The 13,962-nt window shown below is 43.9% G+C and overlaps 1 protein-coding gene across 4 annotated transcripts in view; it reads left to right on the forward strand.

Annotated features, from left to right (window-relative positions):
• Positions 1–13,962, forward strand: part of CEP192 (centrosomal protein 192) — a 72,849-nt gene that overhangs the window by 31,596 nt on the left and 27,291 nt on the right. For all 4 annotated transcript variants that reach the window (XM_060405474.1, XM_060405475.1, XM_027960937.2 and 1 more), the window contains exons 18-29: positions 202–1,108; positions 1,723–1,871; positions 3,473–3,703; positions 8,104–8,229; positions 8,421–8,564; positions 8,665–8,728; positions 9,128–9,267; positions 9,365–9,457; positions 9,900–10,018; positions 10,648–10,824; positions 12,096–12,186; positions 12,348–12,524. In XM_060405474.1, the coding sequence (XP_060261457.1) occupies positions 202–1,108; positions 1,723–1,871; positions 3,473–3,703; positions 8,104–8,229; positions 8,421–8,564; positions 8,665–8,728; positions 9,128–9,267; positions 9,365–9,457; positions 9,900–10,018; positions 10,648–10,824; positions 12,096–12,186; positions 12,348–12,524 (2,418 nt within the window). The remainder of the gene's footprint in view (positions 1–201; positions 1,109–1,722; positions 1,872–3,472; positions 3,704–8,103; positions 8,230–8,420; positions 8,565–8,664; positions 8,729–9,127; positions 9,268–9,364; positions 9,458–9,899; positions 10,019–10,647; positions 10,825–12,095; positions 12,187–12,347; positions 12,525–13,962) is intronic.

Raw genomic sequence — 13,962 nt, forward strand, 5'->3', positions numbered from 1 at the left:
GCCAAAAACCAATGAATGCAGGTTTTCTAACTCTTAATCCTGCTTTTCATGGCTACAGAAACTACTGCTCTTATAGCCCTGTGTTTTTTTAGAGTCATGATATCTTGTAGATCTCTGCTCTTTGAGAGTATATCAGCATGGTTTGCAATTGTAACATTCATTTTATCTGTGGATAATTTCTGAACATTTTCTGTCACATAGAGTGATATCACCAGTGAGTTGAGCACCACAATTATCCAGGCCAGTCCAGTTCCAGCTCAGGAGCCGGCTGCAGAGAAGTTGGGAGAAAAAAGCCCATTTCAAAGTAGAGGAAAAGGAGCATTATCATATATTATCCAGAAGAACTTGGACACAGAAAAAGTGACTGAAACGAATTCCCTGAGCAGTAGACCTGAAGATGTAAAACTGGACTTTAGCTCCAGTAGACTGCCTTCCTCCAAGAGTGAAGATCGGTCACAGACCAGTGTGATGGGTTTGACCTCAGACCGAGGTGACCTGGAGCAGGTTAGCCTGGCTCTGCCGAGTGAATCCAGCCTCCACCCGGCCACACTGGCCACACCGTGCCTCCCAATGTCCTGCCAGGCACCTGTGCTCGACGGTGGGTGCGTGACTCCTAGAGACACATCAGCTACTGACAGCGAATTCAGTGGCCAGGGTCCTTACCAGACATCTGTCCCCAGCACCGAGGGCTGCGGCCCTGCACCCATGAGGCAGCACATGCCCCCCACAGGTCCTGCAGTCTCAGTGCGCTATCCCCTCCCCATAGCTCCTTGTGCCCAGCTGCACTCTGGGGCACTGCCTGCAGCCAGCAGTGCCACCCTGCCTCGCTGCCGGGCCTGTGGCGCCACCGCTTGCGGGCTCTCCTGTGGGCTCCCTGGAAGCTGTCACCCTGCTGTTGTGAGAGAGCATGTCCAGCGCTCGGTGACTTCAGGCCTCTGCCTGGGACAGGATATCGGCTCAGGGCTGATGGCCTCCTCTTCCTTTTGTAACCTGTACTCTGACACCTTCAGTCAGAACCTTCTGAATGCGGCCAAAGTGCTTCCTGTGCAGTCTCTCCATCCAGACTGTGGAATTGAGCCATGGGATTCAGCAGTGGTGTCAGGACTTGGTAAGACCCTTTTACTCTGATGCTGCTTGTTGTTGGTTGCTGTTATTTAAAGGTTGAATTATTTTCTCATTTGGGACCTTAAAACTGATTTGTTTCAAGGAAGTAATGATGAGAGTGAATTTCATGTGAGCTTTTTTCTTTATCCTGAATTTGGAACATGACCATATTTCTGTGCAAGTGTCCCTGGGTAGCCCTGCTGCTGCTGATGTTGCTGTTACTTCAGTCATGTCCAACTCTGTGCGACCCTATAGACGGCAGCCCACTAGGCTCCTCTGTCCCTGGGATTCTCCAGGCAAGAATACTGGAGTGGGTTGCCATTTCCTTTTCCAATGCGTGAAAGTGAAAAGTGAAAGTGAAGTCACTCAGTCTTGCCTGACTCTTAGCGACCCCATGGACTGTAGCCTACCAGGCTCCTCTGTCCATAGGATTTTCCAGACAAGAGTACTGGAGTGGGGTGCCGTTGCCTTCTCCTGAGTAGCCCTAGAAAAATGTAAAAACTCAGGTAAAACTACTGTCTTTGTCTCTCTGGTTCTATCTCAGGCTCTGAACTTGAAGTTCTTTTGTTATTTTAATTAAATTGGGTGTGGTTTTGACTCTGCTTTTTCTCTTTCCAGGGAGAGTAAGTGTGCCTGAGGAATTGAAGTTTCCTCATGCTTGCTGTGTTGGCATTGCTTCACAAACTTACCTCAGTGTCCTGAACCCTGCTGACCGCTGGCTGCAGGTCAGCATCGGGGTTCTCAGTGTCAGTGTTGACGGTGAAAAGGTAAGCTCCCTGTGTCTTTCTCCTGATTGAGCGGTCACCTTAAGGTTGATGCTGGGCTTCTCCTTTCCCTACCTCTCCCTTGATGAAGGGAGCTTATCCCCGCCCTGCACTTGACACAGAGGCGTTGGAAGGTGTCTTTATCTTGGTTCTCCTTTTGTTGTAGTACTTCTGGTGAAAGTGAAACCTGAGTTTGTTTCTGATATTACCAGGTGTTACTGTTTATTTATTAACCATAATACTTCATTGTCACTTGTTTATAAAATCATGTAAATATGCTTTTTGTGCTATCTTTAAACCCCTGACTGGAGCTCTGAGTTCTGGTCTCTGCTGGTTTTGTTCAATGTGATTGAATATAAATTGCTGCATTTATCCAAAAAACCAAATCAAAACCGCCAAAAGAAACAAGTTACTATTGGGACCTATACCTGCGTTTGGTAAGTGAATTTATCTGGTTGTGTTCTTACATGATCTTCTTCTTTTTTTAGTATCTATTTATTTATTTACTTGGCTGTGTCAGGTCTCCTAACTTGGAATCTTCATTGCATCATGTGGACTCATTTTCAACACGTGGGTTTAGTTGCTTTGATTCATATGGGAGCCTAGTTCCTTGACCAGGGATCAAACCCACATTCCCCATATTGCAAGGCAGGCACTCGACCAGTGAACCACCAGGGAAGTCCTTTACATGACCGTTAGAAATGCCTGGAAACACAGTTTCAACATGAGAGTAGGAGTCTCTCACATGATCAGTCACAGCCACTGACTTCTAGATTCTAGACCCTGTGGGCTTCAGCAAGTGGGGAGGATGGGAAGCACTGTCAGCAGCTCCTCACAGACAGATGTTGGTGGGCAGGTTTTCTCTTTCCTCTTAGCTCCTAGTGATGACCTTGATTTACCTAATTAATAAGACTGTACCCTCTCTCCTTTTTCCTGACTCTTCCCCTTTGATCCTGAGGGCACAGGAAAACAAGTGGCTGGAGAAAGGGTTGAGGGTGAGAGGTGGTGAGATTGGAGGGGCATGTAGGAAGTAATGTTGTCTCTGGAAGTGGGAGTAAAGAAGATTTTCATTTAGGGTGAGGAGGGAGGGATTTGAATGAGTCCGAATCATAAACTTGGAGGCCTGACGAGGAACCTTGGAAATGAGTCTGCACACAGCTGCAGAGACCAGGTACCAGGTGATGTCCAGGGTGAGAGGTGAATCCTAGGGTGATGTCCAGGGCTGAAAGTGCTGCCATTTCCAGCACCCTTTCAAAGAAAGTGGAAGTAAAAATAACTTCTCTTCAGAAGTCCTTATGGGAGTTCCCTGGTGGTCCTGTAGTCAATATTTGGCATTTTCATTGCCTCAGCCTGGTTTTAGTCCTTGGTTGGAAAAGGTCCCACAAGCCATGTGATGTAGCCAAAAAAAGAAAAAAGAAGTCCTGATAAATTTGACTGGTTTTATTTTTCCAGATATCGAATTATGAGACATGGGTGCTTTTGTAGAGCTAACATGTAGATTTGGTAGCTTGACTGTGAAAATAGATCTTAAGCTCATTATTTTTTCCTCCTGATTTTCAGTGTGAAGTTATTTCTTAACAGACCACATGTCTCTTCTTTTTAAGGTGGATTTTTCAGCTTATCCTTGTTTAGTTTTCAAGAATAGAGTCATCATAAGACCTCATGCCACAGAAGAGATTAAAGTGCTCTTCATACCATCTGATCCCGGGATCTTCCGATGTATATTCAGTGTTGCTTCCTGGCCATTCTCAGCCGACGCAGAGACCGTGGCACAGGCGGAAGCCCTGGCCAGCAGGGTTGTCCTCACTGCCATTGCTGAGACTCCCATGATCGAGGTGACTGTCTGTGAGTGGGTCTTTGTCACAAGTGGTATTTTAATGAGGCTATGTAAACCGTAGAAGTAATATTTGGGTAAAATGAATTTGTAGATGAGTGTGCCAGAAAGTTACAATCAAGCTAAACATTGGTTCTTAGTATCTTCTTATTCCAAAATTTAAAATTCTTTTTGGGAATTCCCTGGTGGTCCAGTGGTAAGGACTCTGTACTACCGCTGTCAAGGGTATGGGTTCAGTCCCTGGTCAGTGAACTCAGGTCCCACAAGGTGCAGAGCACTGCCAAAAACAAGACACTTAAAATTATTTCTGTTGTTTTACAGAAGCACAGTATACTTGCTAAGAAGTGTGTAAACAAAGTATATAACATTAAACTCAGTTTTCCAGCTGGTTTCCATTCTGTAGTTTGACGTGTGAGGGTAAACACCATGTTCAGATTCTCTTCTCCAGTGTTTTCCGTACCTGAAAACATTCCTATTCTACAATCTCCCCTTTTCTGGAAGTGAAAGAAATTGGGTCTAGCCCAGTTGGGACAATGAAGTGCCTTCTGGATAGGAGGCTTCTTAGGACAGTGGCTCTTTACCCTGGACATTGAAATAACTGGGGGGTTTTAGGTGAACCCCAATGCCTGGTTCCACTCACACCAGCTAAATCAGAATCATGGGAGGGGGAGGATGTGGCCAAGTAGCAGTGATTTCTAAACCTCACCGGATGATTACAGACTGTAGCATTAGTTAACATGTGTGACTGCACATGCAGTGTCTTATTCTTATTGGTTGTGAGTAGAATCAGAACTAGCACCCTGAACACGATTCGGGAACCAGCGAGGGGGTGGGCTGGGTGCAGAGCAGGATGAGCAGAACACTCTTCCCGATGATGAGAGGCTGAAGGGCTTGCGGTGGAACCTGACGTGAGTTCAGCCACCCTCACTGGGGCTCTGAACTGCTCCCACCGCACCCATTTTTTTCTTTGACTCAGAGAAGCTCGAACTGTGCTTCTGTTTCGAGGTGAGGTAAGGGTGGGGTTCCCCGAGGAGGTTGATGAGGACCTTGTGGGCCTCCTTTCTTGCATGCACATGCTTTTCTTTGTCCTCCCTGGGGCTGTGCTTACTGCCTGGGCTTAGCAGTTTACTTGTCCATGGTGTGGAGAAGGAAGTAGAGGTTGTGGAAGTTCTGTTATTACAACTCTTAGTGATCTTTACATTATGCTTAAGTATAATGATCTTTACATTATGCTGGGCATTGTATGCATTTTTCAGTCAGCTCTGCCATGCTTGTTCCAGGATAGGGACTCTCAGCTTTGGCACCATTGCCATGTCTGACTGGGTGGTTATGTGGTGGAGGCTGTCATGTACAGTGTAGGGATCTTAGTAGAGCCCTGGTCTCTGCTCACTGGGTGTCAGTAGCATCTGTGTTCCCCCAGTTGTGATGCCTTTACCAAATTACCCCTATTTGAGACAGTGTCATTGACTTCCTGTGTTTCCGTACATTCCACTGACCAGGCTTTTGAACCTGTCCTTAAACAGACTACATTTTTTTAAATTACTTTATTTTTTTTTTGAAGGATAATTGCTTTACAGAATTTTGTTGTTTTCTATCAAACCTCAACATGAGTCAGCCATAGGTATACATAAATTCCCTCCCTTTTGAACTTCCTTCCCATCTCCCTCCCCACTTACCCCTCTAGGTTGATACAGAGCCCCTATTTGAGTTTCCTGAGCCATACAGCAAATTCCTGTTGACTATCTATTTTACATATGGTAATGTAAGTTTCCATGTTAACTCTTTCCATATATCTCACCCTCTCCTCCCCTCTCCCCATGTCCATAAGTGTATTCTCTGTCTATTTCTCTATTGCTGCCCTGTGAATAAATTCTTCAGTACCATTTTTCTAGATTCCATATATATGTGTTAGGATACGATATTATCTTTCTCTTACTTCACTCTGTATAATAGGTTCTAGTTTCATCCACCTCATCAGAACTGACTCAAATGCGTTCCTTTTTATGGCTGAGTATTATTCCGTTGTGTATATGTACCACTTCTTTATCCATTCATCTGTCGATGGACATCTAGGTTGCTTCCATGTTCTAGCTATTATAAATAGTGCTGCAGTGAACAATGGTATACATGTGTCTTTTTAAGTTTTGGTTTCCTCAGGGTATATGCTTGGGAGTGAGATTGCTGAGTCATATGGTGGTTTTATTCCTAACTTTTTAAGGAATCTTCATACCGTCTTCCATAGTGGCTATATCAATTTACATTCCCACCAACAGTTCGAGAGCTTTTCTCCACACTCTCTGCAGCAGCTATTGTTGGTGGACGTTTTGATGATGGCCATTCTGACTGGTGTGAGGTGATATCTCATTGTAGTTTTGATTTGCATTTCTCTATTAATGAGTGATGTTGAGCATCTTTTCATGTGTTCGTTAGCCATCTCCATTTAGCCATGGAGAAATGCCTGGTTAGGTCGTTTTCCCACTTTTTGATTCGGTTGATTGTTTTTCTGGTCTTGAGTTGCATGAGTTGCTTATATATTTTGGAAATTAATCCTTTGTTTCATTTACTATTATTTTCTCCCACTCTGAGGGTTGTCTTTTCACCTTGATTAAAGTTTCCTTTGCTGGGCAAAAGCTCTTAAGTTTCATTAGGTCCCACTTGTTTACTTTTGTTTTTATTTCCACTACTCTAAGGTGTGGGTCATAGAGGATCTTGCTTTGATTTGTGTCACTGAGTGTTCTGCCTATGTTTTTCTTTAAGAGTTTTAAATTCTGGTTTTACATTCAGACTACATTTTTGTAGCAGAAACAAAAACTAAGTAGTATTTGAGGCTGTCGTGTTTTGACAGGCTCAGGTAAGTCACACTTAGTGGATTGGTGTGGTCCTTGGAGTCACATGACTCACTTGAAGAAACAGTGATGGCTGTGTCCCAGCCCTAGAGACTGCAATTTTCCTGGTCTGGGGTGCCATTTGAGCCAGCGCACAGACAAGCCTGGGGACCTCAGTGTAAGGGGTGGTTCAGCCTTAGCCCGGTCGGGCAGAGCCTTCCCGGAGGAGTAGTTGGACCTGAAGGTGCAGCAGGATATGATGGGGGAGCTATGTCCCCGTGAGAGGTGGTTCAGGGACTTCACACACAGGCTGCATCTGTGAGACTGCTCAGTAACCTTCCTGACTTGTTAAGAGGCTGTCCCAGGTGGCTGTAGCGAACATGACGTTTTTAAGTATGCATGCTTTTATTCTGACTCTCTGTGGCTGCTTGCTGGCGTGTGTTCCCTGAGGAAACATGTGAGTGCCTGTTATTGCTGACGTGCTGTTGTTAGATTGTGAACTGTTTGCTTTCTTTATGGATATGAAGTTCCAGTTTTGACTCTCATGCTTGTGTGACTGGTGTTGAGCATCGTTTATTGTGTCTGTTAGCTGTCCTGGCCTCCTCTTCTCTGAACTGCCTATTCATATTTCTTGCCCATTTTTATTTAGTTTTGAATGTCTTTATAAATTTTTGTAGATGTTCTTTGTATTCTGGAGTATAAATCCCTGTCAGTAGTTATGCTTTGTGATTATTTTCTCCCATTTCTTGGTTCTTCAGCACTATGGACTTTTTTCCCCACTTTGGTTGTGCTGAAATTTTCAGTATAACCTAGTTAGCCAAGAACCTATCTCCCACACATAAAACAAGGCTTGATTTTCCTCTCCCCCAGAAAAGTAACCCTTGGAAAATTACTTCAGATTCACTTCTTGAGGGTCAGCGTTAGCTTTCCTGTGACCATGTGAATGGATGTCTGTGTGGAATGTCAATAAAGTCACTTGATAGAACTAGTTTTTTTAAAAAGTGGGGGAGACTGAGAAATTGAAGCATATCCAGGGATTATTCCTGGTGCTTTGTAAATGTTGGATGTTACACATTGACCTTTTAGATTCCACTCTAAGAAGCAGTGTGGTAAGTGGTCAGGTGAGAGGTCTGGAGTATCACATGCAGAATCAACCAGGGCAGCCTCCTGTGTTCTGTGAAGGAGGGCTTCTCTTGGAACTGTGTCCAGTGACAGCATCACTCGGAGATTTAAGGAGTGCTGTGGGCTCAGTATAGATGCACGTGGAGACTCGGCTTTGTGGGCACATGAAAGCAGCACTACGTCCATGGTAGTGAAGAGCCTAAGAGCTTGACTAGCAGTCCTCTCAAAGCAGCCTCAGCTTAGCTGTAACTTTGTTCTGTGTAGTATATTTGGGTACATGGACTAAATTAAAAAATTTTTATTTTGGTAGAAAGTAGCAATTGTAAAGTAGCCCTTGGAATTTCAGGTAAGCTTACCGTTAATACTGACTATTTGTGGCTAGAAGGGCAGTGATATAAACTGTCATATTTAGTAATATATTGTTTCTATAAGTCCCTTTCCCCCCCATAATTAGGTAGAAACAGAAAAGAAAGGTGTTCTTGATTTTGGCGACTTGACTTATGGAAGCTGGAAAGCTCTGCCTCTAAAACTGGTGAACAAGACACATGCCAACATCCCCATCAGACTGATTATCAGTGCTGTAAGTATGCTACTCATGACAGATCTTTCACAGAGTTTCGTGGACAGGTGGTGTAGGTACAGCTGGTAGCATCCTTGGCTGACTTCTGTCAAGAATTTCAGTGTTTTTGTTAAGGCTCTGTGAACAGATGTAGCCTCCCACCAGCATGACACCATTGGCTCTGCTGAAGTAGCCCCTCCCATTTCTGACAGAATGCTGTGGCCTGGCGCTGCTTCACCTTTTCCAAGGAGCCCATCCACGCAGCTCTGAGAGCATTGCCTTATGCCCATGCAATTGCGCAGCTGGCCGCCCCTTCCGTGATCAACCACATGATGCCTGCCAGTGACGATGGACAGGTAACTGGGAGGTGGAGGGACTGGTTTAGAGTTAAGAAGGAAGTCAAGTTCCAGACTACTTTTCTCTCACTATATATGCAAAATTTTTTTTATTTTACAGGATCCAGAATTTCTGGTAATTTGGGTTCTTTTCCATAGTCCAAAGAAACAGATCACTTCTTCAGGTATCATGTTTACATTTTATGGTATTTGCTTTACTCTGTAGCTAAATCAACTAGCAAGTTGAGGCTTATTTCTTCCATCAGTGAATGTGTCAGATGTTCCCTGTAATTTGTCAGATATTTTATGATGTTTTAAAATTGGGCAGACAGCGTGCTATTGGTGGGTAACCTAAGCAAGTACCACTGAAGACCTTTTGGGATCTTTTCTCTTAGCTGATGTTATCTCATCTATCAGATATTTTCTTCCTTTTTCTCCTCCACTCATTTCTGTTTCTTTCTGAGTTCTTTAAAGAGTCATTTCACTTAAGATTTTTTTGTACCCCCAAGGGCATAGTGTTAGACCATGTGTGGCATTTAGGATTAAATAACTGTTGTCTGAACTAAAAGAATGACCTTTTATAGAGATTCTAGACTCAGCAGAAGAGTTTTTGGCAAGAGTCGATATAGAAGTTGATAGTCCAAACCCCACACCAGTCATTAAAAGCATCAGTCTTCGAGCAAGAACAGGAATTGCCCGCATCCATGCCCCAAAAGACCTCCAGGTACCCTGGGCTCCTCCCTTTGCTGTTATCATATGTCAACATTGATTCCATGCTAAGTATGATATTTAAAAAATGCCTGCTTTATTCTGTCCCCTAGACTCTGCACTTGTTTGCCAGTGTGGCTTCCTCAGCAAGGCAATGCTTACCTCTGAAAAATGCTGGGAATATTGATGTCCACCTGGATATCAAGGTAAGAATTTGCATTGGAGATGGTAGCTTATTCTCTTGGACTGAGATGATCAGTGACCCCTCGGGTTCTGAAGATTGCTGTCCACCGATCTTGTCTGGGGCTGGGGAAGTTGGGGGGTCAGGAGGAAGAATCAGAGCTAGTGTTGTCCAAGCATAAGGCAGATGACAAAGAACTTCAGCTGGGATGCCTCACATTGTACACACAAGAACTGAGCCCCAGATTATTTCCTGAAGACGTGTTACCCTGTAGCTGGTGGGGTGGAGGACAGGATCCACGTGTGTAGATGTCACTTATGATATGTTTGGGTGTGTGAGGTGTTCGCAGTCAGGAAGTAAGGATGGGCGGGGCTCTGGTAGACAAGGAGGAGGGAAGATGTATGGTTGTCAGTGGGAGACAAGGGCATGGATGGGTGAAATCTGTGACTTATTACGTCAACATTTAGATCCCAGATCAAGGAAGTCACTTTTCAGTGGATCCAGAGAAACTATTCCTTAAACCTGGAGAAGAGCATGAAGTTATAGTTTCATTTTCTCCAAAGGATCCCATGGGCTGTGAGGAAAGGTAATGTAAAGCTGTTCACCATGGCGAGTTTGTGCTCTGGTCTGTGGCTAGGAGGACAGAGAACATGCTTCACTTTGCGTGGCAGACAGCACAGATCTTTCCTTTTGCCACAGACCTTCACTGAAAATCTCCTTGTAAACCAACTGACTAGAAAGTAAGAAATCACTATTTTCAAATATATTTGAAAGTATTACTGTGTTTGTCACTGACCTTTCCTCTCCAAGGACACCATCTGTTGACCTTGTCAGTTGTTAAAGATATTTCCCCACTCCTTCAAATCCTGAGTGAATATCACCATACACTGGTTAGAGCATCCTTGTCACCAGCTTGTGAACTTGCCTGGTACATATAGCTTAGCCCAGCCGCCTCCCTCCGGGGTAGAGTCTCCACTTAGAGGCTTTCCTCAGCCCTACCCAGATTCCTGCCTGTGAACTCCTCTCCTCTGCACTCAGGCACTTGCCTGTCTCCTTCCCCACTGGCTTCCTCTTCTGGGACATCAGCTCTGAGGAAGAGCACGTGTTGTGTCCTCAGCACCCAGCTCAGGCTCTTGGATGAAGGAAGCGGGTAGGACAGTAGTTGCTGAAAGAATTGAGTTCTGAACACTGAACTTAGATGGTTTTCTTTGCTAGGATCTTGAAAATATTCGTGCAGCCATTTGGCCCTCAGTATGAAGTGATGTTAAAAGGTGAAGTAGTTTCTTCAGGAAATAGGCCTCTGGCACCTGAATCTCTCACCTCAGATGTTCCTTCAATTTTATCCAACAAGCAGTTTCTGGCCTGGGGAGGTGTCCCCCTCGGTAGAACACAGTGAGTATGCACAGCAGCTGTCATCACTGACTGCTGTTCTTCGCTGTCTCCATGATGACCATGTTCATGTTCTCAGAACTGAAATAAAACTATCTTATATTCAGTATTCATCCTACCATGAATTCCTATCTTTTAGTTAAATTTTTCATGTTTTTAAAATACAAGCCAAAAAAATTAGGTTTCAGTTTTCTTAAGCTCTTTGGTTAATTCTCTGCTGATGACCAAACTTAGGCAGCTACAAGTATCTTGATTCCTTCTCTGGAAAGCACTGGGGGCTGGTGGGAAGAAGGAACAGCGACGTTGCCTCTTAGAGGCTTTTACAGTCCAGCTGGTGAAGGGTGCTTTTCCATGGGCATCTCTAGTGAGAGCACTCTCAGCTAGACTCCTGCACTGTCCTGCATGGCCCTGGGTTTTAGGACCATCCTCCCCAGCGGCTCCTGTGCCCATGCAGCCAGTCCATCTCTGAACACTGCACTTGGTTTTAATTGGCTTTGTTTTTATGAAAAAAGTTTTTTTCTGCAAGTCTTTCCCAGGCAGAGTACCTGTGGAAGGCTTTTCTTTGGTGTGCTAATAACCAAAGGTCTTTGATTTTACTCTGAGGTTAATTAAACTCAGCAACATTTCCTTTTTGATACAAGGTACACAAGGCATAGACCACAGCTTAGATAATTTAACTGTTAATTTTCAAAATTTGTGTAAAATAGAGACTTATTCACGTATTTTCTCTTCTCTAGTGAAGAGAGAATGCATGTATTTGCAGAGGCTGGAGGATTTTCATATTGCCAGCCAGCTGCAGTGCTACTTGCGTTATAAGTTTTTTAAAAGTTAGGTTAATTGCAGTATGCTGTTTAAAAGACTACTTTGTACAGATGAACCTCTTAAAGTAAAAAATCTGTAAAACGTGCTTAGGACTCTTGTTTCCATGAAAGGTAGGTTTTGGAGCTAAGCATGGTCTTGACTAAATGAAATAGTTCATCTGTATTTTCTGAAGACTGTTTTGTAAAACAGATAATTCCTACACATAGAGTGTGGATAAGGGCAGCTAAGGAGCTGTAACAGGAGAGATTAAACTGAAAGTCCTCTCCAGTGTGGTGAGTCTTGAGTGCACGTTCTCAGAAATGCGGAGTTCCAGGACTGTGGAGCGCCACCCACGTGACTCAGGCAGTCCGTCTGCCTCAATGCATTGCAGTCGGTTTTAACTGGTTTTGTTTTTATGATTGTAGCAGCATCCATGGAAGAAAACCACAGTTAAAATGTGCCATTGTTTCTAGGCTTCAGAAACTAGCTTTAAGAAACAATTCTGCATCTACAGTCCAGCATTTACGCCTGCTTGTCAGAGGACAAGACCAGGACTGCTTTCAGGTTTGTGGAGTACACGGCCCTGTTCTGTGTCATGTTCTTTTATGTTCAGGCTGTCTTGCGTTGTTCATTCTTGAAGAGTCTGTGTTACTGGCATGTTTTGTTTGTGCTGCTGCTCTGGTGCTGCTGCTCTGTCTTACGCAGAGGTTGTTTTTGAATTGTAGCTGCAGCACACTTTTGGCTCAGAAGAGCGATTGACCAATAACTGTGAGGTCAGGATTCGTCCAAAAGAAGACATTTATATCTCCGTGTTGTTTGCACCTACTCGCCTGTCTTGTATGTTGGCCAAACTCGAAATTAAACAACTTGGAGTTCGATCACAACCAGGTGTTAAGTTCACAGTAAGATAATTTTGCTATTTTTTCTCCCATGGAGTTTATGATGTATTGTAACTATTGGTTCAGTTCAGTTCAGTTCAGTCGCTCAGTCGTGTCCGACTCTTTGTGACCCCATGAATCAGTTAAATATTGGTAAATATATGTACTCTTTTATAAGTCAAAATATGTGATTGGTTACCTAGGTTTACAGGCAGATTAGAGAATAATTATAGACCTTGTAGATTTGTCCATTTTAAAAGCAGCCACTGTAGTAATCCTGTAAAATAGGTCTTGTCTATTTCGTTTTGATTTGAACTTCTCAGGAACCCATTGTTTGGTTAAGTCCAGATTGAACTGTTTAAGTTGTTGATTTTCCAAGTAAATTTTCTTCTTTCAGTTCAGCAGGGTGTGTCCTGACATTACTTGTTAGACTCTGTTCTATACACTAGGGATACACAGGACTTTTCTGTGTTGTTTCTTCCCAGCATAATTTCAGAAGATTTCAAGTCATTTCTTTAGCTAGATTCAGGGCATTAAGAGAGAAAAGTGATAAACCCTGGAGGGGAGGAAAGAGGGAAAAGGTAGTCAGGTGAAATCCAAGCTCTGTGAAAGCAGCTCAGAACCGAGCAGCTACCTGGCAGTGGAGCTGGGACTGCAAAGCTGGTCTTTGCCCTGGTGTCACAGAGGAAAGGTGGAAAAGTCACAAGATTAACACCACCTAAAGGTTTTTTAAACAGAATAGATACTTTTGGCAAATCTAACTGTATTTGATGCTGAAGGTGGACACATGCTCTGTGGAGCTTTTCACATGGCCCCACGAGCTGTGATGTGCAGAACAGCCTGCAGAGTGGTGGTTCTCAGCCACCAGGGCACTCTTGGTGGTTTCTGAAGACATTTGTGGTTTTCACAGTTTGACTTTTGGTACCTTTTTTTGAGTGGAGGCCAGGGGTGTGGCCAGACACCCCCACAGTACACAGGGCACCACACATTAGATGGCCCACCCCAGGGTCCACTGTGCCAAGGCTGAGGAGCCTGCTCTAGTTGGGTTTTTATTTTATTTTAGTTTTGGCTGTGTAGGCTTGAGGGATCTTAGTTCCCTGACCAGTAATCGAACCCAGTCCCCCAGCAGTGGCAGCACAGAGTCCTAACCACGGGACCACCAGGAAAGTCCCTGAGAAGCCTGCTCTAGAGCAGATTTCTGGTTGAATCTTTGGGTCTGTGAGCATTACTCAGATTTCATTTTATTTAATCTTTCTTGATCTTTTAACCTTTTAGTCAGTAGTCATTTGTGACTTCTGATACTTCGAAAATACAGGAAGAATACTGGTATTGAGTGTTTTCAAAAGCTGATTCTCCTTGTTTTCTAGCTTCTTATATAAGATTTACTGGCAAGTTTCTATGGGAAAAGAAAAATTAGAAATATTTTTGGCTCTTGGAACCAACAGAGCTCACCGTGGACAAG

Source organism: Ovis aries, chromosome 23 (genome assembly GCF_016772045.2).
Source record: "Ovis aries strain OAR_USU_Benz2616 breed Rambouillet chromosome 23, ARS-UI_Ramb_v3.0, whole genome shotgun sequence".
In the NCBI taxonomy this organism is placed as follows: Eukaryota; Metazoa; Chordata; class Mammalia; order Artiodactyla; family Bovidae; genus Ovis; species Ovis aries.